General features: G+C 39.7%; 1 protein-coding gene across 3 annotated transcripts in view; it reads right to left on the reverse strand.

Moving 5' to 3' along the window:
- The window catches only part of SLC35F1 (solute carrier family 35 member F1), a 567357-nt gene that overhangs the window by 67741 nt on the left and 473032 nt on the right, over positions 1-26584 (reverse strand). For all 3 annotated transcript variants that reach the window (XM_069076972.1, XM_069076975.1, XM_069076973.1), the window contains exon 4: positions 9863-10022. In XM_069076972.1, the coding sequence (XP_068933073.1) occupies positions 9863-10022 (160 nt within the window). The remainder of the gene's footprint in view (positions 1-9862; positions 10023-26584) is intronic.

Consider the following 26584-nt stretch of genomic DNA (forward strand, 5'->3'; position numbering starts at 1 on the left):
AAAAAAAAAAGAAATCCCTAAGTTCTTGCCCCTTCATTTAATATAAGTATTATAACAGGAAAAATAAATATAATTTACTTAAAGACTGATGTTTTCTATTATGGAAAAAGTATATTATAAATATTATATAGTTTTTTGTTTGAATCTAATATTTCAACAAATTTCTCACATAAACATTAGCCATAATTAGTTCAACTTTCCTGCTGAGAGTAGCAGGATGTGCAACAGATGAGGGAAGAGAAGGAAAATGGGCTGTCATGATTACATCCTGGCTTAGGCAGTGAAGAATTTCTGGTCCTGTCCCACTGACTATAGGTCCCAGAGACATGCCAACATACATGAATGGACATTGTAACTATTAGTAGTTTCAGCTATGTCTGACTCTGGAATCCCATTTGGCGTTTTTTTTTTTTTTTTTTTTGCAAAGATACTGGAGTGTCTTGCTATTTCCTTCTTCAACTCATTTTACAGATGAGGAACTGGGGCGAACAGGTCAAGTGACTTGCCCAGGGTTACACAACCAGCAAATGTCTGAGGCCGGTTGTGAACCCAGGAAGACGAATCCTCTAGTGCTCTTTCCACTCTGCCATGTAATAAATGGATGTACAGTTCTGAAAGGCCGTGTGGGCTGAAAGATCTGTAGTTAGTGGTGGACAGGGCAACTTGACCTATGAAAGAATGGCCAGTTGAGATGAGCTTTAAAGGAAGCTAAGGATTCTAAAAACGCAGACCAGGATTATACATCAAAAATGAATGCTGACTTCCTGAAAGTAGCCCTCGGGAAACTATACCATATAACAATTTTTAATGCAATACATCTCTGGACTTTTTTGGGGGGCCGCGGGGGGGGGAGAATTGCCTTCAGAGATTGCATCCCAGTTGCTTGATCCTCAGTAGTGGTGGTAAACCTTGGTCCTTTGACATTGGATAAGGTTTTTGAAAACAGCGAAAAACCATTTTTGTAGTATTGGGGCTTGGTGGTTGGCAGGACTGGCTAGACAGGAGCTGTCTGGGAACTGGAAACTAGACAGTCTTGCTGAGTTGAGACAGGAAATTGGGGCAGCTCTCAGCAGCAAGCAGAGGAAGGAAGTTAAGATAGGTAGGTGGGTGGGCTCAGAAATATTCTCTGTTATCTGGAGAATGGCTGGAATTCCCAGCAGTTTGGTGGTACAGATGGCAGCAGGGGTCTGGCAGCAAACAAGAAGTAGTGGTCCAGGTAGGCAGATGGTTATCTCCAAGGAGATCTGGCAGTTATATAAATAGAAATTCCAGGAGAAAGACAGAATACAATCAGAGCAGCAGGCCACAGGCAGAATTCTCAGCAGGCAGGTAGCCTTTCCATTCCTGTGGCCTCTCTCCATCTCTTTGATATTCTTGCATAGCTTATAAATGGGCTTGGCAGACAATTCTGAAAGAACTCCATACCTGTCCTGAGCAATGGCTATATCATGAAAATAAGTCTCAAGAGATCATTTTGAAGGACATATTTGGTAGAGAATTCCATGGGTTCTGGTTCTTACTTGTGACTTTTCTGGGGGGTCCAGAAGGTCATGCTTTTAAGAACATATGTACAAGTAGTTCTTAAGAAGAGGCAGTACTGTAATGTCCAGGCCTTGGGATATCTGATGAAATCTAATGCATACCAGCTAACTTTTTTTTTGCCTTTAGCTATAAAATTATGGCATTTGGCAAATTCAAAGACTTAACTGTATTGTACAGAAAAGTTAAATTATCACCTATGTTTATTTTTATAGGATGAGGGTTCCAATCTTTCTTTTTAAAATTCTAAAAACAAGGGGTGGCCAGGTGGCTCAGTGAGTAAGAGCACCGGCCCCAGGGTTGGGATGACCTGGGGATCAAATCTGGGCTCAGATACTCAGCACCACATCCAGAAATTACTGGCCGTGTAACCTTGACCAAGTTACTTAACCCCAATTGCTTAAAAAAAAATAAAATTCTAAAAACAGATCATATGGTTTCACTGACCTTTTCTTTATTTTAATGCCCAATTTTGAAAAAGGCACTGTGAAATCTCTGTTATCTAAGAATTCTATTAACTGAAAACTCTAGTGATCAGCAGTTTATTAATACAAAAATAATTGAAGTTCATTATAATGATCTCATGTCCTTGCAAGATCCTGAAATGTCTTCTGGCTCATCAAAAATTAAATTGTTTTCAAGAGTAGCTTTTTGTTGTGCATTTTATTAAATTTGAATTATTTGGAAATTAATGATCCTCCTGTAATGTATATGACAGACTATTAAGAGAAACAGCACATTATGGTAGAAATAGCTCTGGATATGAAGTCATAAAATGGGAGTTTAAGACCCTCATCCTCCATTTGCTCAGCTTGTGATTCTGGGCAAAGGTACTCTGTCTCAGTTTCCTTATTGATAAAATGGGGCTATCGAGGACTGCATTACCTAGCTCACAGGTTTTGGGTGAAAATCGAATGATATAATGTATTATATTGCACAGGGTTTGCACACTGTATTGTACAATGTTTTATAATCCTAAAAGTGTGACAAAAATGTCACAAAAATGTCACAAAAATTGGTCCTGGAGTCAGGAGGACCTGAGTTCAAATGTGATCTCAGACACTTAAGACTTACTAGACCTGTGATCTTGGGCAAGTCACTTAACCCCAATTCCTGCCTTCCTCCCCTCCAAAAAGCAAAAAAAAAAACCAAAACCAAACCAAAAACAAAACCCAAAACAAAACTAAAACCCAAAAAACCAACCCCAAGGAAAAAGAGAGAGCTCAGCATTAGGGGGATCAGAAAAACCTTCCCCCAGTGAACAGTGGATTGGTTGAGCCTTCAAAATCCTGGGAGGACTTCTACTGGCGAAACTTCAGCAAAATGTGCTCATCAAGTTGAATTCCGTGGGATTGTGTTGTTTGATAAAGGCTCCTATGGGAAGCTTTTGGATTTGTCAACAAATTTTGGAAAACTGGGCATTTTACACTCGTGATTTATTAATCAGATATTTATAATCATCAGATATTTATAATCATCATGCCTTGCTTGGCTCATGACCAGACCCCATATGGTGATCAGTTGAATTCTTTTTAACTTAAAGGAAGAGGGGGAAAATGGATATACCTAGTGAACACTCCAACAATGGAAGTTTAAAATCTTGAATAATTGGAGAATAAAATGGGAGAAACATATTTTGGTGAAAAAAGACGATGTTGGAAGATAGTAAATACCTTGTATAACAGCTAGTTGTTCTGATCACAATTTGTTGCCAAATTCCAATTCTAGATTTCCTTCACTACCATTCCCAATGTCTCTCTTATCTTCAGCCTCTGCCTATCTACCGGCTCCTGCTTACAAACATGCTCATGTTTCTACCACCCTAAAAACAAACAAACAAAACAAACAAAAGTGCCAAACCTAAAAGGACCCTTATTTGATCTTTTTCTGATCCCTATATTCTCATATGTCTTGGTTCAACTCCTTGAAAAACCATCTCTGCTAAGTTCTTCTACTTCCTGCCCACTCACAGTCTTCTAAACTCTTCAATCTGGCTTCCTAACATCATTACCAATGGAAACTGATCCATTCAAAGGGTTTTTTTTTATTGTTCACTAGTTTCAGTCATGTCTGACTCTTTGTGACCCTTATGGGGGTTTTCTTGGCAAAGATGATGGAGTAGTTTGACATTTCCTTCTCCAGCTCATTTTACAAAGTAAGAAACTGAGGCAAACAGGGTTAAAGGTCTTGCCCAGAGTCACATAGCTAATAAGTGTCTGAGGACAAATTTGAACTCAGTCTTCCAGACTCCAGGCCCACCTCTCTATTCACTTCACCATCTAGCTGCCACCTTTCAAAGTTACTAAAGATCTTTTAATTGCCAAATGTAATGGCCCTTTCTCAATCATCATCCTTCAGTAACATTTGATACTATTGATTACCTACCCTTATAGCTTATAGCCTTTCTTCTCTCTCTCTCTCTCTCTCTCTCTCTCTCTCTCTCTCTCTCTCTCTCTCTCTCTCTCTCTCTCTCTCTGTCTCTCTCTGTCTCTCTCTCTGTCTCTCTCTCTCTGTCTCTCTGTCTCTCTCTGTCTCTGTCTCTCTCTCTGTCTCTGTCTCTCTGTCTCTCTCTGTCTCTGTCTCTCTCTCTGTCTCTGTCTCTCTGTCTCTCTGTCTCGCTCTCTCTGTCTCTGTCTCTCTGTCTCTCTGTCTCTGTCTCTCTGTCTCTCTGTCTCTCTCTCTCGCTCTCTCTTGCTGTCTCTTGGTTTTCTTTTCCTACCTTTCTGAGTGCTCTTTCTAATTCTCCTTTGCTTAGCTCGTGTCATGCTCCTTAATTGTGGGTGTCCCCTGAGGCTCTGCCCTAGACCCTCTTCTCTCTTTTTTTCCTCTATTTCACTTGATAATCTCACTAACTCCATAGGCTCTATTATCATTTCTATGTAAATGATTCCCAGATGTATATATCCAGCCCTCTCCCTTGAACCAAAACCCCGTATCATCAACTTCCTACTGGCTATTTCAAGCTGGAAGTCCCAAACTGTATCTCAAACGCAACACATCTAAAACAAAATTCAATGTCTTCTCCCTTGAGTCCAAAGCAAACACAAACTCATTGTGTGCCATATAAAGCCCTTCACAATCTGCCCTCTTCTTGCCTCTCCAGTTTTCTTACACTTTCCTCCAATTCAGCTGTATTAGTGTACTTGCTGGTCCTTGCACAATACATGCCTTCCCTTCAAGTCTCTTCTTCCTCACCTTCTTTTCTTAGATTCTTTGGGTTCTTTCAAGACTCAGCTCAAATCTGTCTTCTGCAGGGAGCCTTTCCCAGCTTTTCCCTCCAAGGTTACTTTCCATCGGTATCTTGTATTTATCCGTTCATGTACTTACTCCTCTCCCTCATTAGATTGTAAACTCCTTGAGGGCAGGGGTCTTTCTTTGTATCCTCACTGTCCTCAGCTTAGTGTCTGGGACATAATAAATGTTTAATAAATAGTTGATTGACTTACCTCTTAGGTTTGCTATTTTTGGATAGCCTCACTTATGTTTTCTTTGGATTTTAGTGATGCAGAAGAGTAGCAGGAATCTATTTTGGGGAGAGTCTTGCTAAGGTCCTTTTAACAACTCTAAACACTTAAGATATGTGAGGCGGTTTCTTTTAATGAATGTCTCTTCAAATACTAATGAATAGAGAGTCTTGGCTATACTGCTGACAAGAAGCACTTCACACAGAGCCCAGGTGCAGAGATAAATACACATATCAGTGATGCCTATTTTTAAAATTATGACAACAGCAAAAAACAACTCTTCTCAAGTGAATTAAAAGAGGTCTGGAGCGATCTAAACCTAAAATCTTCCTTTGTAGAGTAAGCAGTTACAATTTTTTCTTTTACCTTTTTTTTTTTGCTTTTTGGAGGGGGCAGGGCAATTGGGGTTAAGTGACTTGCCCAAGGTCACACGACTAGTAAGTGTTAAGTGTCTGAGACTGGATTTGAACTCAGGTCCTCCTGACTCCAGGGCCAGTGCTCTATTCACTGCACCACCTAACCACCCCGCAATTTTTTCTTATATGAAGAGCTAGATAAGGCCCATCAACTATGACACTTAGGTCTTTTGTTCTGACTTGAACCTCCAAGGCAAGATCCCCTCCAAAATGAATTTAGATGGTGGTTCAATGGAAAGAGCAATGACTGGAATCAGAGGATGTGGGTTCAAAAGCTCCCTCTGCTCTCTACTTCAAATATTACCTTGGGCATATCACTTAAACTTCCTTGAGCATTAGTGTCCTCCAAGTAAAATGAAGTAGTTCATACTAGGGCTTTGGAGGTCCTTTCTAGCCCCCATAACCATATATCTATGGCCTATGGCCTGAGGGAAGTCTTCAACTTCTTTCTCACAGTAAGGTCAAACTCATCAGGTCAGCAATCAAAAGTAATGCTTCTGGCACAAATGTCATCTTCTATGCTCTGAGAATTTTCTCCAGAATGGAGAACACCCGATGCCATCAAAAGCTTTTATTTGGGCAGAAATCACTCCAAGAGGACCTCCATGCAGATAATGCCTTGTACTTAGTAGACATTTAACAAATGTTGATTGGGTTGAATTTTACTGAACATGAGGACATTTCTATGAAGTGGAATTAAAGTCTTTTCTGGAGCTGAGATAAAGAAGAAGCCATTTCAGGGCGGCCAGGTAGCACAGCAAGTGCACCGGCTCCAGTGTCAGGATGACCTGGAGATAGAATCCCGGGCTCAGACACTCAGCACCACCCAGAAACACCTGGCTGTGTAACCTTGAGCAAGTTACTTAACCCCAATTGCTTAGGGGTGGCCAGGTGGCTCAGCCAGTAACAGCACCGGCTCCAGTGTCGGGATGACCTGGATCAAATCCGGGCTCAGATACTCAGCACCACACCCAGAAATAACTGGCCGTGTAACCTTGAGCAAGTTACTTAACCCCAATTGCTTTAAAAAAAAAAAAAAAGGAAGAAGCCATCCCAGACAGATCACTATCATGATCAAGTTGCCAGAGACAACTCCCAACACCTCCAAAGTGGGGCCACATGGATTTAACAGCATAAAATGGGTTGTCAAACTCACTCTTTTCCTTGAAAAACTCTTTATCCTCGGCTAGTGATCCATCAATGGACTATATTAAGTGAAGTATGCGTTATTATTTTTAGAGTATATGATTCATACCATCTCAAATGTCTATGTGAGGGTAACTAGGCTAAATATTACCTTTCCAGGAGTTATCCAAAAAGCACCTGATCAGCTTGAAATCTGAGCTTTACAAATATGATTGGCTGGGGGAAGGAGAAAAAATGATGAGCTCTTTAGGCTAGGTTGAACTCAAATGTTGTCTGGTTCTGTCTCACAAGCAGCACCTCTAACTGCGTTGATCAGGTGACAATTCAACCTGCTGAATGAGGTTGTTGTTCTTCATCCTTCATTCTTGAATGCCTTCATGAAAAGTGGAAGCTGGGGCCAACCAAGACTCTGGTGTACAATGAGCTCTTGGGATCCTAGATTTGGGTATGTCCTGCAATAATGCCAACTGGGTATGGCACCATTTCAGTATCACAGAAGGTAAAACATAATGATGATTCTCATTCTTCTAAAACCCCTCTTATGTGTCATAAAACCAATTGTAGCCTCTGCCACAAACAGACAGCTGAAGCCTCATTTGGGGATGTGGGATGTATTTACTCATGTCTATATTGTTTCCAAATAGGATTATTATGAATGGCCCCCAAATGCTTCATTTTTTCATTTTAAAAACAGAATACCTCAGCTAATGCTTCATTTACCCAAGGCAAGGGAGGTAAAAAGAATTGTTGGGTATATAGAGATGGAGGTACAGTAAACACTGTATGCTATTAGTGGAGGTAACTAAATGAAATTAATTCATGCTAAGTTTAACCTTCTGGCATAGAGATGACATCTGTAAAGAGCTTTGCAAACCTTAAAGCACCATATAAATTATAGTTATTACTAATAAACATTTTAATTTGGCTATGCTGATTGACCCCTCTCTCTTTACCCTGAGGTAGTTTCATGTAGGCTCAGGGATCTCATCCTGATCTCTCCTTCCTAAGATACTGGGCACCCACTTCAGTGGCTGGGACAGGATCATTATATTTATACAGTTACAGAGGGAATGAAGCAGGTGCTTGAGGGCAGGGAGTAAGCATAGCACAGTAGAAAGGGATGAATTAGCGAAAATGGTAGTGGAAGAAAGCTACCATTAAAGATGGGAAGAGATTGAAATAAAGGTACACATAGGGCAGGTGGCCTTGGCAAGAAGTTGCTGGCCAGCAAGAAGCTGGTCATCAGAGCCCGGAGTACAAGAGGAATCAGCAGAAAGTTCTTGGTTCAAATTCTGACTTTGTGACTTACTAGCTATATGACCTTGAATGAGTCACTTGATTTCTCTGGGCCTCAGTTTCCTCTTCTGTAAAATGAGATAGTTGGACTAGATCAAGGGTGCCTAACCTTTTTGTGTCTGTGTGTCATGCATCTCTTTCATAGTCTGATGAAACTTACAAACTCTTTCTCAGAATAATGTGTATTAAAATTTCAGTTAGAGGTCAGTGAAAATAAAGATGTGACTTTTTTCTTCATCTGTGTTCAAAAAGCCTCTGAAATCTATCAATAGACTCATGTTAAGAAACCCCCAAACCAGATGATCTCTAAGGTTTCTTTCAGCTCTCAATCTCTGATTCAATAATCTCATGATTATTGTGTAACCAAATAGTGACTTTAGACCAACAATGTCAATATTTCAGGCAAAGACAATATTGTCTGAGTTGTTCAAACAGATTGTACAAGGGTGACCAGACTTATAAAATAGAAAACATACTGACTGTGTCTACATGCATACCAAGGTAGCCTATTAGAGTACCTTAATTGACTATAGATAGGAAGGAGCGAGAAAGCATGATAATCCTGCTCAAAACACTCACTAGTCACCCTTTGCCTGATTCTACTGGTGCAACTTCGCTGGCAGAATAAACAGCCTTTTTCCATGGTACTTTTTTTTTTTTTACTAGATTTCTGTTCTTAGAGAAAGATCCATTCCCACTCTGACACTTAATCATTCATGTAGGAGAAAGGACAGTCCCAGAGTGATTCCCTGTGAACTACTAATCTTAGAGAAAGTCTTACTTCCTATTCCTAACCCATTTCTCACACTTGAACAAAGTGGGTCTTTTTTTTAATATACCTAACAGATCTATTTGTAATACTAAGATGAAATATTTTAAAGGATTTTTTTGTTGTTGCGTTTTGGAGGGGGGAAGGTAGGGCAATTGGGGTTAAGTGACTTGCCCAAGGTCACACGGTTAGTTTTGTGTTAAATGTCTGAGGCAGGATTTGAACTCAGGTCCTCCTGACTCCACTGCGCCACCCAGCCTCTCCCATAAAGGAAATTTTTATAGAAAGGGCACTCCATTAATGAAGGTTTTACTTTTGAGTTCATACTGTGGACCAGTGCTCTCTAACTAGTGACCAATAAATAATTGATTCCTATTTCAAATTTAAAAGTTCTCACTTCCTCTTCCCTTTAGCATTACTGAAAATTTTAAATGATGATGGCCAAGCATGCAAGTAGAGGACCTTGAAATGAAGATGCTAAGTTCATGACCATGGTCATTACATACCTAGACAGAATTCTGCATCTCTGGCCTTTAAGACACAGACTGAATGATCCCTGAAGTCACTCAACAACTGCACCAAACTCCAGCTTTTTTTTTCCACTGAAAAGATGAAATTCTCAAGGTCCATTTGCTGATAAACTTAAACTTTTTCCTTTACCAAAGTCCTACTCTGATACTTCATGGAGGCATGGTAGTGACTTTGTATTTTTGAAGGCTAATTTCTAGCATTATATTAACTCTGGAAGATCCTATCAAAGAGAAAAGGTCAACAGTAGAGGTTAGCAAACTATGGCCTTCAGGCCAAATATGGCCTGCCCCCTATACACAGGCCATAAAAAAACAAGTGACAGGCCATATATGACCTGAGGGGCTCAGTTTGCCCACCCCTGGCCTAGAATATACAAAGTGCCTGGCTTTATGCCTACCTTCTAAAGACCCATTCCAGGGGGAGGAATCAAGATGGCAGAGTAAAAGCAGGAACTTGTTTGAGCTCCCACTCAAACCACCTAAAGACCTCGTCTGGCTAAGCTTAAAAAGTTTCATCAACAGAAGATTTGCTACCAGATGAAGAATTTTTGGCCCTAGTAACTCATGAAGACTGTCAAAGGAGGTCACAATTTGTATCAGTGTGCAAGCTGATGAAATTGGACACCTTGAAAAAGTAAAATTTGTGGTTCTTCACATAAGTTGTATGTAGAAAATCAATGCAAGAAACTTCCTTGGACTCACCTGCTCCTTGCTGTCTTCCCACAAGAACATCAGCTCCTGCCATGCAGCCCATTCCCAGAATGCAGACCACAATGCCAACAAAGTGCACAGCCTTGTATCGGATTAGGAGGAAGAACCAGGACAGGAGTATCACTACTGGGATGACAAAGCAGTCCAAGAGCTGTTAGGAGGGAAAGAACAGGAGCAAGAATAAAATACTGCTGTTTCACCATCAGTTTGGTGCTTTGCTCTGAGTAGATGCTTAACAGGTTTGTACAATTCAGTGGAATTAGATTTTCATCAATAAACATTCATTTGTCACATGCAGGGGGTTTCCACTGAACTCAGGGCTGAGGAAATAAGAGTGTTAATTAGTAAAGATAATAATTATCATTTCTATGGCCCTTGAAGGTTTTCACAATGCGTGCTCTCTCCCTGTACACACACATATATGTACACACATAAATATACAATTATAACACACACACACACACACACACGCACACTTTGATCCCGACAACAACCTGTGAGGTAGCTTCTCTCTTTGTCTCCATTTTACAGACGAGGGAACTAAGGCTGAGAGAAGTTAAATAATGTGGCCAGGGTCTCACAGTTAAGGAAATGTCTAAGACAACATTTAAACTCAGTCTTCCTGACTCCAAGTCTAGCTCTCTGCACCACCTAGGGGCCTGGAGAGTATGTGGCTTCATCTGATGCTTCCTTTCATTTAATCTTTTGTCTCAACTCTTACCCAGCCCTCAAACATTGAAAGACCTGGGAAAGACCTTAACTTAGAAAGGCCAAGGTCATCCACTGCATCCTGCACCATAGCTAGTCATCTTGACCTTTGTCATGCCATTGGACTTCAATGACTCTGGAGAATGAGGCTGATGATTTTGCATAGCACTGCCCCACTCATATCCAATTCATGGGCAAGTCAAGACATCACCCTTGTGATGTCATTGGTATTTTTTGAGGAAATGAAGGACAAACAACAATAATAATAATTTATAGTATTGTAGTCCTTGTATATATTGTCGTTCTGATTGTTCATTTCACTCTGCATCAGTTCATAAAAGTCTTCCCATTTTCTCCAATTTCCTCACCTATATTATTTCTTATGGGACAATAACATCCCATTATGTTCACATGCCGCAATATGTTCAGTCATTTCCCAGGTGAGCACTCACTTAATTTCTAGATTTTTGCAACCAAAAAGCATGCTGCTCTGAATCTTTCACATGTATAGAGTTTTCTTTCTGTATTTGACCTTCCTGGAGCCAACAGTAGGATCCTCTGGGTCAAAGTTTAATAGCTTTATCTCATATAATTTCTTTGTTCAATTTCATAGTTTAATCACTTTTCTAATATAATTTTTAATTTTTCCCCAGATTATATGTAGAAATTTATAGCATCACCAACAGTATTAGTGTATCTGCCTTCCTGCAACCTTGAGAAACTTTCATAAATGACCAAGTACACCTCAAATGTGCCAATCTGCCACTAGAAGCTGAATATTATATCTAGCCAAAGCAGCCCTGAAAATGCACCAGCTTCATGGCATTGCAAAGACTGGATTCCAGGACCTTCAATTTCTGATGTCTCCTCTACTACCAGTGCTTTTAAGACTTATGCAGGTCATTGTAATAGCCATTGTCCCAGTTTTCCTTCTTGTAAAAGGAAAGAAAATCTAGAATACTTACTCCACTAACTTACTCATAGGGTGTTATGAGCTATTGCAGGTGATAAAGTACTCTAACATAACATAGGGCTATGTGAATGCAAAGTAGGGCAATGATGATTGAATGACAAGTCAGAACCATGGAGCTATTAGGCGATTAGGTGCAGGGACGATTCAAGAATGGTGAGGCAGTCTTTTTTTTTTTTTTTTGGAGGTGGGAAGGCAGGGCAATTGGGGTTAAGTGATTTGCCTAAGGTCACATGGCTAGTAAGTATTAACAGTCAAGGTCAGATTTGAACTCAGGTCCTCCTGACTTCAGGGCCAATGTTCTATTCACTGCGCCACCTAGCCTCCCCAGAATAGTATTATAGAGTGGGAGCTACCATGCTTGATAAAGAGGTTGTAGCATGGTTAATTAACAAGTTCAATTACTGATCCCACAAGATGAGATGATACACTGCCCTGTCTATGTGGACTGGATCCCACTCTCATTAATGGGTAAAATGATGCTTGATAGGGAATCACTGACAGGAGCATAAAATGGCTGGTGGTTTTTTTTTTTAATACCAAATGATGGTGTTTCATAGTGGAAATATTCAGATCCATGAGCCATTATTGGCATTTTATTATCTTGTTAATCTTCACAGGAGATCTCAGGCAGTGGAGCCAAAAGTCTGTATCCCTGCTGTATTGTACAAGGATGAACTGAAGATAACCTTTTTGGTAACTATCACTATCAATCACATTCATTCATCCATTCAATAGTCATTTATGTGTGGTACATTGGATCATCTTCTCTCAGAAGTATACAAGACACTATCACATTATACAGGGTCTTAGAGGAAAACAGAATAAAGAATAAATACAATTTCAGCCTTACACTACCCAGAGATCATGTAGTCTGATCTCTTTTTAGAGATAATGAAACAGAGACCCAGAGAAATGAAGGGACCTGTATATTGAGTAACACAGAGCTAGTTGGTGGTACAAATACAACTTTATTCCTGGTTTACTGTGTTAGAATATAAGCTCCTTGAAGGCAGGTACTGTCATTTGTCTCTTTTTGTATCCTTGGCTCTTAGCACAGTGCCTGGCGCATAGTAGACACTTAATAAATGTTTATTGATTGATCCAAATTAGGTACTCTGAACTCCCTATTTGCAGCATGCTTCATCTTTTTCATTAACATTTTTCATAATCACCTTCTATTGAAGCAGAACCCGACTCTCTTGGACTTGCTCTATAGTTCAGTAGAACAGTATAATGGCTGTTATTAATGACATAATCTTTTTTTTAATGCTTTATTAACTTCTGATTTACATCATTCGTTTCCGCCAGATTTTGAGTTACAAATTTTCTTCCCGTTTTTCCCCTACCCACTGCCCCAAAATAGCAGTCCCACAGGATATCCCCTCCTCCAATCTGCTCTCTCCCATATTTTCTCCCATACGCCTTTCTACTTTTCCAGTGGATCTCTATGCCTCAGTGCCTGTATATCTTATTTCCCAATTACATGTAAGATGGTATTAATAATAGTATATATATATATATATATACATATACACATACATACATACACACACACACATATATATATACATATATTTGAATATTTGATTTTAAAACTTTCAATTCCAGATTCATTCCCTTCCTTCCTTGTCACCCACACTTACTGGGAAGATACACAGTTCAGTATAGGTTGTACATGTGTGGCTAATGCAAAACAATAACATAGTGGATATATTGTAAAAGACTGACTATATTTCCCTCCCTCCTATCCCACCTCCCACTTGTTCTGTTCTCTACTTTGATCCCATCTATTTTCAAAAGTGAGTGCTTCTAACTTCCCTCCCCCCCAGCCTACCCTCCCTTCTATCATCCTCCCTCTCATCCCCTTCCCTCCCTATTCTCCTGGAAGGTGAGATACCCTATTTAGTGTGTATTTCACTCCCTCCTCAAGCCAAATTAAAAGGGAATAAGGTTGACCCATTCCCTTTTGCCTTCCTAACCTTCCCCTCCATTGTAACCATTTTCCCTTGCCTCTTCTGTATGAGATAGTTTATCCCAATCTGTCTCTCCCCATCTCCTCTCATTACATTCCTCTCACCTCTTAATTTCACCTTTTAAGTATCATTCCTTCCTGCTAAATTGGTCCTGTGCCCTCTATCTATGTATACTTGTAAACATGTATACATACATTCACATATGTATTCATATGCCCATATACCCTCATATATAGACAAATATATATATATATATTTTTTTCTAATCCCTTCAACTACTCAGAAAAGTTTCATAAGTTACAATTAGTGTTTTTCCATGTAGGAATATTAATAGTTCAACTTTGATAAGTTCCTCATGATTCCTTTTCCCTGTTTACCTTCTCATGCTTCTTGTATCTGAATGTCAAATTTTCTATTCAACTCTGCTTTTTTTCAGCAAGAATGCTTGAAAGTCCTCTATTCCACTGAATGACCATATTTTCCCCTGAAACACGATACTCAGTTTTGCTGGGTAGGTGACTCTTGGTTTTAATACCAGCTCCTTTGCCCTCTGGAATATCATATTCCAAGCCCTTTGTTCCCTCAGTGTAGATGCTGCCAGATCCTGGGTTATCCTGATTGTGTTTCCACAATATTCAAATTGTTTCTTCCTGGATGCTTGTAATATTCTCTCCTTAATCTGGGAATTCCAGAACCTGGCTATAATATTCCTAGGAGTTTTCTTTTTGGGATCTTTTTCAGAGGTGATCAGTGGATTCTTTCAACCTCTATTTTGCCTTCTGGTACTAAAACATCAGGGCAGTTTTCTTTGAGAACTTCCTGGAGGATGATTTCTAGGTTCTTATTTTGGTCATGGCTTTCAGGCAGTCCAATAATTTTAAAATTATCTCTCCTGGATCTATTTTCCAGGTCAGTGGTTTTTCCCATGAGATATTTCACATTGCCTTCTATTCTTTCATTTGTTTGGATCTGTTTAACAGCATCTTGATCTCTCATAAAGTCATTAGCTTCCATTTGCTCCAATATAATTCTGAAGCAATGATTCTCCTCATTGAGCTTTTGAGATTCTTTTTCCAACTGGCAAATTCGACTTTTTAAGGCATTCTTCTCCTCATTGCCTTTTTGAGCCTCCTTTGCCATTTGAGTCAGTCTGTTTTTTAAGGTATTATTTTCCTCAGTCAGGCTGTTGACTCTCATTTCATAATTTTCTTGCATTGTTCTCATTTCTCTTCCCAATTTTTCCTCCACTTCTCTTATTTGGTTTTCAAAATCTTTCTTAAGGTCCTCTATGGCCTAGCTTGTATTTTCCTTTGAAGCTTTTGGTGCAGGAGTTCTGACTTCACTGTTTTCCTCCTGTTCCATGCCTTGCTCCTTTTTGTCCCCAAAATAGGAGTGTATTGTTGGAATCTTCTGTCTGCTTTGTTTCCTTTGCCTGCTCATTTTGCCACTCAATTACTTGACTTTTGGGCTTTTTGCCACAGTACGACTCTGCCACCAGACAGGGGAGCTTTTGTCCCAAACACTGGGGTTTTCTTAGCTGCTGGAGGTACTAGATGGGTGCCCTTGCTGAAGCCTCCACACCCTCTGGCAAGCTGGACACACACCCCAGAACCTCCACCCTACACTGCAATCCAGATCCAAGCGGGTTAAAACAAGAGCGATTACCCCTCAGACTGGTGCTTGGTCCCCCTAAACTCTGCAGGCCAGGAGCTGAAGCCGCCACATGGCGCTGGCTGGCTGTGCGTCTCAGAGGCTTTTCACCCTGGGGGTAAAAGCCAGGCACTCCCACTTACTGGTCCCAAAGTCCAGACTGCACTGACCTCTCACTTTGTCCTTTGTGTCTATGTGTTGATAGATCTGGAAACGGCCACAGCTGCTGCTGATCTGGAGTCTCTCTGCCGGCTGGTCAGGCCCGCCCGGGGCTAAAGCCTTGGCGTGGGGCTGGGCTCGGCTCCCAGAGCACTGCACTAGATCCCTGCCGGCCTGCCAGATTGTCCTCAGCGGAAGGTTAGCTTCTCTGTGTCATTTTGTGGGTTCTGCAGCTCCAAAGTTTTTTTAGAGTCCCCTTTTTACATGGATTGGGGAAGGTGGAAGCCGGAGCTGTGGGAAGGTCATGCTTCTACTCCGCCATCTTGGCCCTGCCCCCCAATGACATACTCTTGAGGGACATACTTTTGTATTGCTGGATATTGGAAACATAGGTATAAGAAACTTCTTACATATAATGTTATGGAAGAAACATGCTTCATTCTGTTTAAACATGGTCAGAGACTCTTTTATTATTATTACAAATGCTTACAAGAATAACTGTTTCCTGATAGGGTTTTCCCCCTATCAGTCAAAGAACTCTGATTACAAGATTACACCTGATATTTATGGCATAAAATGAAGAAGTAAACTCAAATACTGTTAGTCTAGATAATAATAACTAACATTTATATAACATTTACTATGAACCAGGAACTGGGCTAAGAAATTCACAATTTATTATCTCATTTGATCTTCACAACAATCCTATTTTACAGATGAGGAAACTGAGGCAAACAGTGACCAAGGGTCACATAGCTAGGAAGTGGATGAGGTTGGATTTGAACTTAGTTCTTCCTTACTCTGGGCTCAGTGCTTTCTCTGGAAGAGACCAGGATGAAGTATGCAGTTCTTGGATATATCTACATTACAATAATTTTTATCACAGTAATGATGGATGCTTGTGATGAGAACATATTAGGAAATGCTTAATCAGTGTTTTGAATTCCCAAGGAGCTCAGCATATGCTTCTTCAAATTATATCCAAATAATAGCCACCTTTAGCCTCAATTATTTAATCAGGGAGCCCTTTGGGTCTTTAGGCCTCCGTAATATAAACCACATATGAACTGGCTCAATGCTCACTCATTTTTGTGGACATTCTTGTAACATCTCTGTTACATACTATGTTAAATACAGTTTTAGATAGCAAAGTCATAGCAGGTAAGGAGTAATCTTTTACAGTCAGTGCCTGATGACCATGGCAAATGAGGCACACAAATTATTTTTATGACATCTCTGTATCACGTATTTTTGTGGCATCATTACTTTTACCCCCTTATATAAACACACTAAGCCTAACTGGGTACAAGTAAGCACTGGGCTTCTGTCTAATGTTCCAAGGTGTGATGTTAATGGGATATAAGATCTTCCCCACTTTGAGGGCTTGCTTGTGAGAAGGATCTTGTGATTCCCTGGTTGAGATTCTGAGTGGCCTTACGTTCAGAGCCCCCTGACTGCCCAGATGTAAAGGCTGTCTCGATCCAGTGATGTATGTAAAGTGTATAGCAATGTTGCTTTGATTCAGGCAGTTAGAGCCCTGTTTGTCTTTATTTCTGTTTGGATTTTCTCTCAAGTTCAGGGTGCTAACTTTTCCCTTGAACTACTGAATGTAATTAAAAAAACATTGTTGACCCTTTAAACAGCTCTCTTTCCTAGTAAAGTAGATGTAAGAACCTGCACTAGCAGCCATCCTGGGTATGCCAGTGTGGTTGCCGCTACATATGGCCAAGAAAAAATGGGTACAAAATAACAGATGGAGAAAAAACTGATTTTATGTTTCTAGCCCTTTCATCCTCCTGGGTACGGAGAGAGCTAGACAGGTTTACCCTGAATGTCTTCACTGGCCTACTTTGTCACTTAGTGTACATGGGAATTGCATAATAATTTGTAACTGAGTATTTTTTAGCAAAAATATTGAACTGTATGAGGTTTCCTTGGTTCAGGGTGGAATGGGATCTCAGTCTTCCTTAGTGCAAAGTACTATGCTGACTTGGCAAGATTGCCTCCAAGAATCACAGGTTTAAATATGCTCAGAGGTCACTCAGTTTAAATACTCCTTGAAGCTGGATTTTCATCCACTGTTTCTTTAAGGACCTCCAATAATAGGGAACTCATTCCCTCTGAATACTAAAGCAAACCATTCTACCTTGGGGAAACTCTTATTACTGGAAAATTTATTTCCAGATTAAATCAGAATCTGCCTTTGCAACTTCCACACATTATTCCTAGGTCTACCCTTTGGGCCCAGATCAAATCCAATCAATCTTTCAAATGACAACCCTTTAAGTCAAGTAACACATCCAGAAAGGAAATGAGGTGAGTCTGACATGACTTATTTTAGTCATGAGGATCAAATAAGTTAATAAATGTGATGCGCTTTGCAAATCTTAAATTGCTATGTGACTATTATTGTTGTTTTTACTCTTTTGGCTTGTATCCAGGGTATGATGGAGAGGCTCCCCCAACTTGTCAGACTGCATACCACTATCTACTTTGTTGTCATTGTCATTGTTTATCTGTTTCAGTCATGTCTGACTCTTCATGACCCCATTTAGGGTTTTCTTGGTAGAGATACTAGAATGTTTGTCCATTTCTGTCTCTAGCTCATTTTTCAAATGAGGAAACTGAGCCAAACAGGGGTAAGTAACTTGTCCAGGGTCCCACAGCCAGTAATTATCTGAGGCCAGATTTGAATTCAGAAAGATGAGTCTTTCTGACTCTAGGCCTGGAACTATATGCACTATACCACCTAGATTGTGGAGACTAATGATAAAACCAGAAAATATTATAGATTGGGATCATGAAATCCTAGACAAGAAACTAAAGACCACAGGGACATTGGGTGTTTTTTTTTTAATTTTTTTTTTTACCACTGCTGTCAAGTGAAGGCAGGGGTTTCAGAAGAGAAAGGAAGATGGGAAGTGGGAAACTGGGAAAGAAGGTGATATCTGAGAATAGGATTTTTGTTTGAGGTACTTCCTAACTTTCCAATATTTGATGGGATAGTTTGTGAAAGAAGGTTTAGAATTGTTCCGTTTGGCCTCAGAGGGCAGCGAGGTGAATCTCTAACCAACATCATGGAAGACTTCCTGAAAATCAGAGCTTTTTAAACTGGGAATGCGTTCTCTCAGTTGAGTAGATAGTGGGTTCCCTCTCAGGGGAGATTTTCCAAGTAGAGCCTAGATGGTTATTTGTTGTGTTAGGGAGCAAGGTGGTATAATGGATAGAGTGCTGGGCCTGCATACAGGAAGACCTGAGTTCAAATCCAGCCTCAGATTCTTACTGGCAAGAAAACCCTGGCAAAGTCACCTGCCTTGATTTTTTTACCTGTAAACCTGAGGGTAATAATAGCACCTATCTCTCAGGATTATTGTGAAGATCAAATGAGATATTATTTATAAGTCACTGTATAAATTATAGTTATTATTACTGATGTAAAGGGTATTCTTTTTCAGGTACAGATAGGACTTAGAGATCTTTCTAATTCTGTGACTGAATTCTTTCAAAATAAAGTAGGTTGATCAGGTTTTGATGAAATTCTTTGACTCCAACAGTATATCGCTGGGTTATAAAAATAGCATTTACTTTGATGCCTTGCAATCATCAAAGAGATGGAGAAAGGTCACTAGGCTAACGTGAAGAAATTGCTCTATGTGCTTAACTGGCCATAAAAAGCCATAGGTAATCTCCATAATGATGCTATATTGTATTTACAAACATGTTAGGCAGGCAGCACCCTGCCAAAGGGAAATCTTTTTACACCTCTCCAAGAAAGAATCTCTTGCTACTGCTGAAAATCAGTATGTACCCTGCATCTCAGAGTCAACATTAATAAAATGCTTTAGAGTTGGCAAAGTGCTTTAACATATAGGATCTCATTTGATTCTCACAACAACCCTATGAGGTAGGGGCTATTATTACCCCCATTTTACAGGTAAGAAAACGGAAGCTGAGAAGTAAGTGGATAGCTCAGAATTACCCAGTTAGTGTCTGAGGATCAGTACTGAAATCTTTTTGACTCCCAAGTCTGTTCACAGTGCCACCTAGAAAAGACTTATGCTTCCAGAAAATTACTTGGAGGTATTGAGAAGGTAAGTCACTGTTGGGACAAGGTTACAATGACAGTTATCTATCAGAGGCAGAACTGGAAGCCAGATCTTTTTGACACCAAGATTGACTTTCTATCCACTACACAATGTCTGTCTATATGAGAGGGTTAAATTCCTTAACCTGATTTACAAAATTGATGCAGCATAGGCTTACATCTTCATTTTGCTAATGTGCCTTTCAGAGATGGGTGGGATGCATACATAACAAGATGGAGGGATAACCAATGGACAGCCTGTGGGCTCCAACAGTATCTTTGCAATATAAGAACTCAAGGATGCCCCTGGTCTATTGGGTGGATCCCCTGTGGTGAACTTACAGGATGACAAGTACAAGAATCCTATAAGACAACACCAGTTACATCTGCATTGTTAGGTGTAATCCCCATATCAGTGAGATCACAGATTCACTGGTTTATCACAGCAATGAAATACGATAGTGCTTATATTTAAAAAGCATCTTTTGGACTTAGTAACAGCTCACTTTTCTAGAGAGTTTCCAGGTTTATAGTGTTCTCCACATCAGCCCCCTGAGGCAGGTATTACAAGGTAGCCTCTATGGGCATTAGCAAGGCATTGTGGTATATGGTGCGGAGCCCTGAGTCTGAAGTGATGAGCCATGTTCAAATTTGGGCTTACTAGCTGTGTTTCTATGGGCAGGTCACTCAATCTCTATGAGCCCAGGTTTCTTTATGTTATTTGAGTGGAGTCCAATCTAGCAAACATTTATTAACTGTCTGCTCTCAGAAGGCTGCATGGTATAGTGGGAATAGTACAGGTTCTGGAGTCAGAGGATTTAGATTCATATCCTACATAAGGTGCTTGTTAACTGTGTGACCTTGGGTAAGTAATTTAACTCCCATGAGCCTGAGTGTCTTTATCTGTAAAGTGAAGAGTTTTGACTTGATGGCTTCTGAGGTCTCTTCCCGTTCTCTCTTTAGGAATCCATGATTTTATGATCTGCAAGCCACTGCAATATGTCCTGGGATTTTGAAGACTAAATGAAAATTAGTGCCAGCCTTCAAGTACCTTAAGCCTACATTCTATGGAAGGAGTGATGGTAATACAATATGCACACAGATGTGTATGTCCGTGTTAATTTCAGGAAGAAGGTGTGAGCTTTAGCAAGACATTCAAGAAAGGCTTCTTGTAGGAGATGGTACATGAGGAAAGCGAGAAGTTAATAAACATTTATAGAAATACCTTCTAAGCACCCAGTATACAAAAAGAGGCAAAAGACAATCCTTTCCCTCAAGGAACTCACATTCTAACGGGAGAGACAATTAACAAATAACTATGTATGGACAAGCTACAGAGAGGATGAACTGGAAATAACCAACAGTTGGAAACAATCAACATTGCCTTCCATTTCACATTTAAGCAACAATTCTTTCTAGTTTCGCAGGATAATATACACATACCATACACAACACACATGTGTATATGTGCATACATGTGTGTTGCATACACATGTGAAATAAGAAACTTACCCAGATTTATATATAGATATATAAAGAAATCATTCAGATACATGTCTTAGAGTAAAGTGCTTTAGTCTGCATACATTCATTTTCCAGTCATTTCATTAATGCCTGACTCTTTGTGACCTCATTTGGGATACTGGAGTGGCCTGCCATTTCCTTCTCCAGCTGCATATATTACCATGTAATAATAATAGTTAACATGTATATAGTCCTTTAAAGTTTGTATAGGACTTTACAAGTACCTCATTTTATCCTCACAACAATCTTAGTAGTAAGTGCTATTTATCATCCCCATTTTATAGTTGAGGCAACTGAGGCAGACAGAAGCTAAGTGGTCACACAGGATCACACAGCTAGGATTGGAACTTCTCTTCCTGATTCCAGGTCCAGTTTTCTATCCTTGAGATACCTAACTTGCCTATAGAAATATTATAAAACATACATAATATTATGTACATAACACGTTACATGTAATATTATTCTGATATTAGCTGACACGTACGTAGTACTTAAAAGTTTGCAAAATTCTTTCCATCTCATATCATTTGATCCTCACCTCAGTCATGTGACTATTTTTACTTGCATTTTACAGATGAGAATGAGAGAAGTAAAATGACCTTGCCAGGGTCACATAGTACGTGTAAGAGGCAGGACTCAAATGAAGGTCTTCCTGACGTTCTGAATCTTTGGAAAATAGAAGTCAAAATCCATAGGAGCAGGGTCAGTCTTACACAGACAAAGCTGCCAGTGTATGTCATTATTTTTAAAAAAGTGTAGAAACACCTGCTCCCAGTCTACTGCAGAATAATGAGGGATTGACCTACTCTTGCCTTTCCAGTGTTCATTGAATTTTCTACCTTCTAAACACCTCTTTCTCTTGCTTTCAGCTTCTCATTATCACTGCCCTCCAGCTATACTCCTGGAAAAGAACCTCTCCAAACCCCTCTTTCCAACTCCAGCCCAATCTGTCAGTGGCCCAAGCTGAGGTGTTACAATGAGAAGGTGATTCAGGGAATTGGAGGTGAGCACTGGGCTCCCATCTTCAGCTTCTAATTGGTGAATCTCTTATTGCTTCTAAAGGTGACAGATCTTTTTATGGGCCCATTCTCTGGGAGCAAATATGAAACCCTATCAGGAAGGGGTTTTAAAAAACAAAAGCAAACCCCAGAGTGTCTGACATACCAAGCTTCTCTCTTAGCTGAAAGGCCAAGTGCAAAGAGATTCCTATAATTGGAAAATTTCACATTCACAGGCCACACAGGGGACACTATCCTTTTTAATTTGGTGGCCTAGAAATATAACTACCCCAGAGTCATTTTCAAATGTAACTGAGAATGTCATCCCTAAGAGGGCTGCTTTTCTGACAGAGGTGGACTTTTTGGAATATACTTGACCTCAGACTTTAGAGCCACTTAATTCAACTCTCTGAAACCCAGTTTCCTCATCTGTAAAATGGGGATACTGATATTTTTGCTGCCTAATTCCCAGAGTGCTTTGTAAACTTCAAAGCACTATATAATTCTGAATAGATAATACATTGTTAGGTATATTAATTATTATTATGTTATTATGGACATTATTCCAGTTCGGAATGTGGTTTCTCTTTTGTTTCAGACGATTTTTTAAAAATATGTTTTTGTCCCCACATTCAGTAAACCACAAACCTGAAGCCCTATGTATGTGCTTACAAACCGTCCAGGTTATATTCCTTAAAAATATTCCGGTGGGGCATTGTTTTGGGTTCTCTCATTCTGCCCAAGTAGACCAAACTAACAAAATGTTTCACTGGGCTGTTTGGCATCCATTTTCTAGGAAATAAGTGTTTCTAGGATTTACACAGTGATTCATGCCTAGCCAATTTTCTTGCTACTTTTCATAAGGATTTATCACAAGCTAGTTCTTTACATCTTCTGCTGCTATTCATAAACCTCTAGCTGCTGAAGTACCCGTACTTCCACTACCAAAGAGAAAAAAAGAGGTCATTTCCAGACATGGAAAATTTGGGGCAATTATTTAGAGATCGAGCTTACTAGGAGATTGAGAGAATTACTCACAGTGTAAGCCTGCCTAGGATCATTAAACAGAAATCTCTTGCAGGCTAGCAGATACAAGTTATTTTCAAACACACAAAGAATATGTTATTTTGGTAGTGTGGGAAACTCCAAGTATGGGAATTCCTTCCACCAGTACACATTGCAACCCATTTAATACCTCAAGACTCAACTTAGAAACTCCTTGTTGCCTTTAAGATAAAATGCAAACTTATATGTTTGGTGTTTAAAGTCCTTTAAAATCTAACTCCAGCCTCCCTTTCCAGGCTTATTCTAGATTTCTCCTTCCATGTGCTTTACATTCTAACCAGACTGATACAAGACAAGTCACCTCTCTCTGGGTCTTTACAATGCTCTGTCCCCTGTGCCTGGAATGCTCTCCTTCCTCGCCTTCACCCCTTTGAATTCCTGACTTCTTTTGAGCTTAAACTTGAGGACCTCTGCTTATCTGAAGCCTCATTTCTCTTGGTTGTGCCCCACAGGGCCAAACAGAATAATGAAAATCCCTTGTTCACATAATAGCCCTTCGAAGACTCAGTCAACCAGCAGGTCCCTCCTAATGTTTCTCTTTTTCCCAGCTAAACAGTCCCATTTTTTTTTTAGTCAGTCCTCACATGAACATGGCTCCAAGATCCCTTTACCATCCCAGCTGCCCTCCTCTGGATTTGTCTCAATTTGTCAATAGCTTTTAATATGCAGTGCCTGCCAGTGAATACAATACTCTGAATGTGGTCTGAGGGGAATATCGCTCTTCTTGTTTTTGACACTAGAAGTAATGCAGCCCAAGATTCCTTTTTGCTTCAGCTGCCATCACACTGATGACTCATATTTAGTTTGCAGTCCATTTAAGCCCCCAGAGTAACTGATACTCGAAGAGTTGATGTGATCCAATAGAAAGAATTCTCGATTGTGTAGTCCTTTCTCTCTGCTTGTAATCCTGATTCTGCTACTTGCTAGCTGTATGACTATTGACAAGGCACTCAACACTAGATCAGTCTTCAGTTATGTCATATGTAGAATGGGGCCAATAATACCTGTTTTATGGAATGAATGTTTCAGTGAATAATATGAGAGCTTTGAAAATGGGAAAGTTCCATTCACATAATGATAACAGTATCTACATAGAGTTTTAAGATTTGCAAAGCACTGTACAAATATTGTCTTATTTGATTCTCATAACTACTAGTAGGTGTCCGAGGTCAAATTTGGCCTGACTCGAAGACTGAAACTCTATCTACTGTACCACCTTGCTGCTTCTATGTAATATATTAGGATAATCATTATAGAAAGTCTACTAAGTTTCCTCATCAGTAAAATGAATTGGAAAGGGAAATGCCAAAGTATTGCCAAGAAAACCCCAAATGGGGTCACAAAGAGTTGGATACAACTAAAAATGACTGGTCACTGTTTGCCTCAGTGTCTCCATCTGTAAAAGGAACTAGAGAAAGAAATGGCAAGATATTCCAGTATCTTTGCCAAGAAAACCCCAAATGGGGTTACAAAGAGTTGAACACCACTAATAATGACTGGTTACTGTTTGCCTCCGTTTCCCTTATCTGTAAAATGAGCTGGAGAATGAAATGGTAAATCACTCCAGTATCTTTGCCAAGAAAACCCCAAATGGGGTCATAAAGAGTTGGATACAACTAAAAATGACTTGTCACTTAACCCTGTTTGCCTCAGTTTCTTCATCTGTAAAAGGAACTAGAGAAGAAAATGACAAAGCAATCCAGGATCTTTGCCAAGAAAACCCCAAATGGGGTTGCAACAAGTCAAACTTGACAGAAACGACTCAAGAACAAAAACAACAACAAATGCTAAGTATATACTTGTTCCAACCAATTTAACATACCAGTTTCTATGGCCAAGTCAGATTATGTTAATGAAGAAAGTTTTAGAAAGTCATAGAATTTCTGAGTTAGAAGAGATTTTAAAGGACATTTAACCCAACCTCTCATCTCATGCAGAAACCCTCTCTGATGTTCCTGATATGTGTACCTTTAATGTCCACTGGAACACATCCAGTGATAGAAACTCACTACCATACTTTTTATTATTATTTATTAATTATAAAAAAAAAACTTCCTTATAATGGGTTGAAATCTGCCTCCCTGCATGGTACTTTCCACCCATCGTACTTATAATCACTTCTGAAAATTAAAAAAAAACATTGGTTTATCCCTCTTCCATATGATGATTCTTTAAATACTTGATGATAGTTATTGTAACCCTAAGTAAAACTTCTCTAGGCTCATGAGCACCAGTTCATTCAATAAATCCTTAAACGATACTTTATTTTCATAATGTCCTTCTTAAAACATGTCACCTCTATTACTCTTTTGACTAAAACTGAGTTAGACAGATTTAGTGCTGGGTCTAGAGTGAGGAAGACTCATCTTCCCGAGTGCAAATCTGACCTCAGACACTAACTGTGTGATCCTGGGCAAGTCACTTTACCCAGTTTGCCTCAGTTTCCTCCTCTGTAAAATGAGCTGGAGAAGGAAATGGCAAACCACTCCAGTATCTTTGCCAAGAAAATCCCAAACGTATCACGAAGTGTTGGATACAATGAAAAACAACAAACCTGTACAGTTGAGTTTTCAAATAATTTAATTGTGGGAGTTGGCATTAATTCCTACCAAATTTCATATTTCCAGGTTTTGTCTACTGGTCTTACCTTTTGAGATACCTGGATTCTATAATACACCAAAATTATTGTCTCTTCCTACCCCATACTCATCCTTTTCTCATCAGCAAATTAACTAATGTTCACTCATGACCAGGTTACTAGTAAAAATGTTGACCAGAGTAGGAAGAAAGATAGAGTCTCAAGGCATATTCCATAGGTTTATATCTATTCAATGGAAAGTGTGGTACAGTGGAAAGAGCAGAGTCAGAGGACCTGGATTCAAATCCTGCCTCTGATACTTCAGTTAACAGTCAAACAGGGTTTATCAAATACCTAACATGTGCCAAGAATCGTGCTGGGCACTAGGGATACAAATCCTCACAATAAGCTTACATTCTAATCGGTGAGACACCAGGTACATATACACAATATATACAAGCATATATACACAACAAATACAACTACCTGCAGAATAGTTAAATAGAAAGTATTTGGGGGAGAAGGTGCCAGTAGCTGGGGAAATCAGGAAAGGCTTCATGTAGAAGATGGTGCCTGAGATTCATTTTAAAAGGAGAGAGGAATCTTTGAGACAGAGGTGTAACTGCAAGTACCCTGGCATACCTAGGATAGCCTGCTTGCACAGGTTCTTGGATCTGCTTTTCTAAAGGGAAAGCAACTTTTAAGGGGTCAATAATCTACTTTAATTACATTCACTAGTTCAGGGGAAAAGTCAGCACCTTGAATGTCAGAGAAAATAGAAGCAGAGAAATTAGCACGAAGGCCAACAGACTCTTGACTGCCTAAATCAGAGCAATATTGCTATATGCTTTACATACACCACTGGACCAAGAGAGCCCTTACATTGGAGCTGTCGGGGGTCTGAACATATGGCCACTGTCTCTTCCAGGGAATCACAAGGCCCTTCTCATAAGCGAGCCCCCAAAGTAAAACACCAATTCAAGAGTATATATAAACTTCTC

Source organism: Petaurus breviceps, unplaced genomic scaffold (genome assembly GCF_028583685.1).
Source record: "Petaurus breviceps papuanus isolate PSGF00001 unplaced genomic scaffold, PetGlider_PUasm1.0 90977, whole genome shotgun sequence".
Lineage (NCBI taxonomy): Eukaryota > Metazoa > Chordata > Mammalia > Diprotodontia > Petauridae > Petaurus > Petaurus breviceps.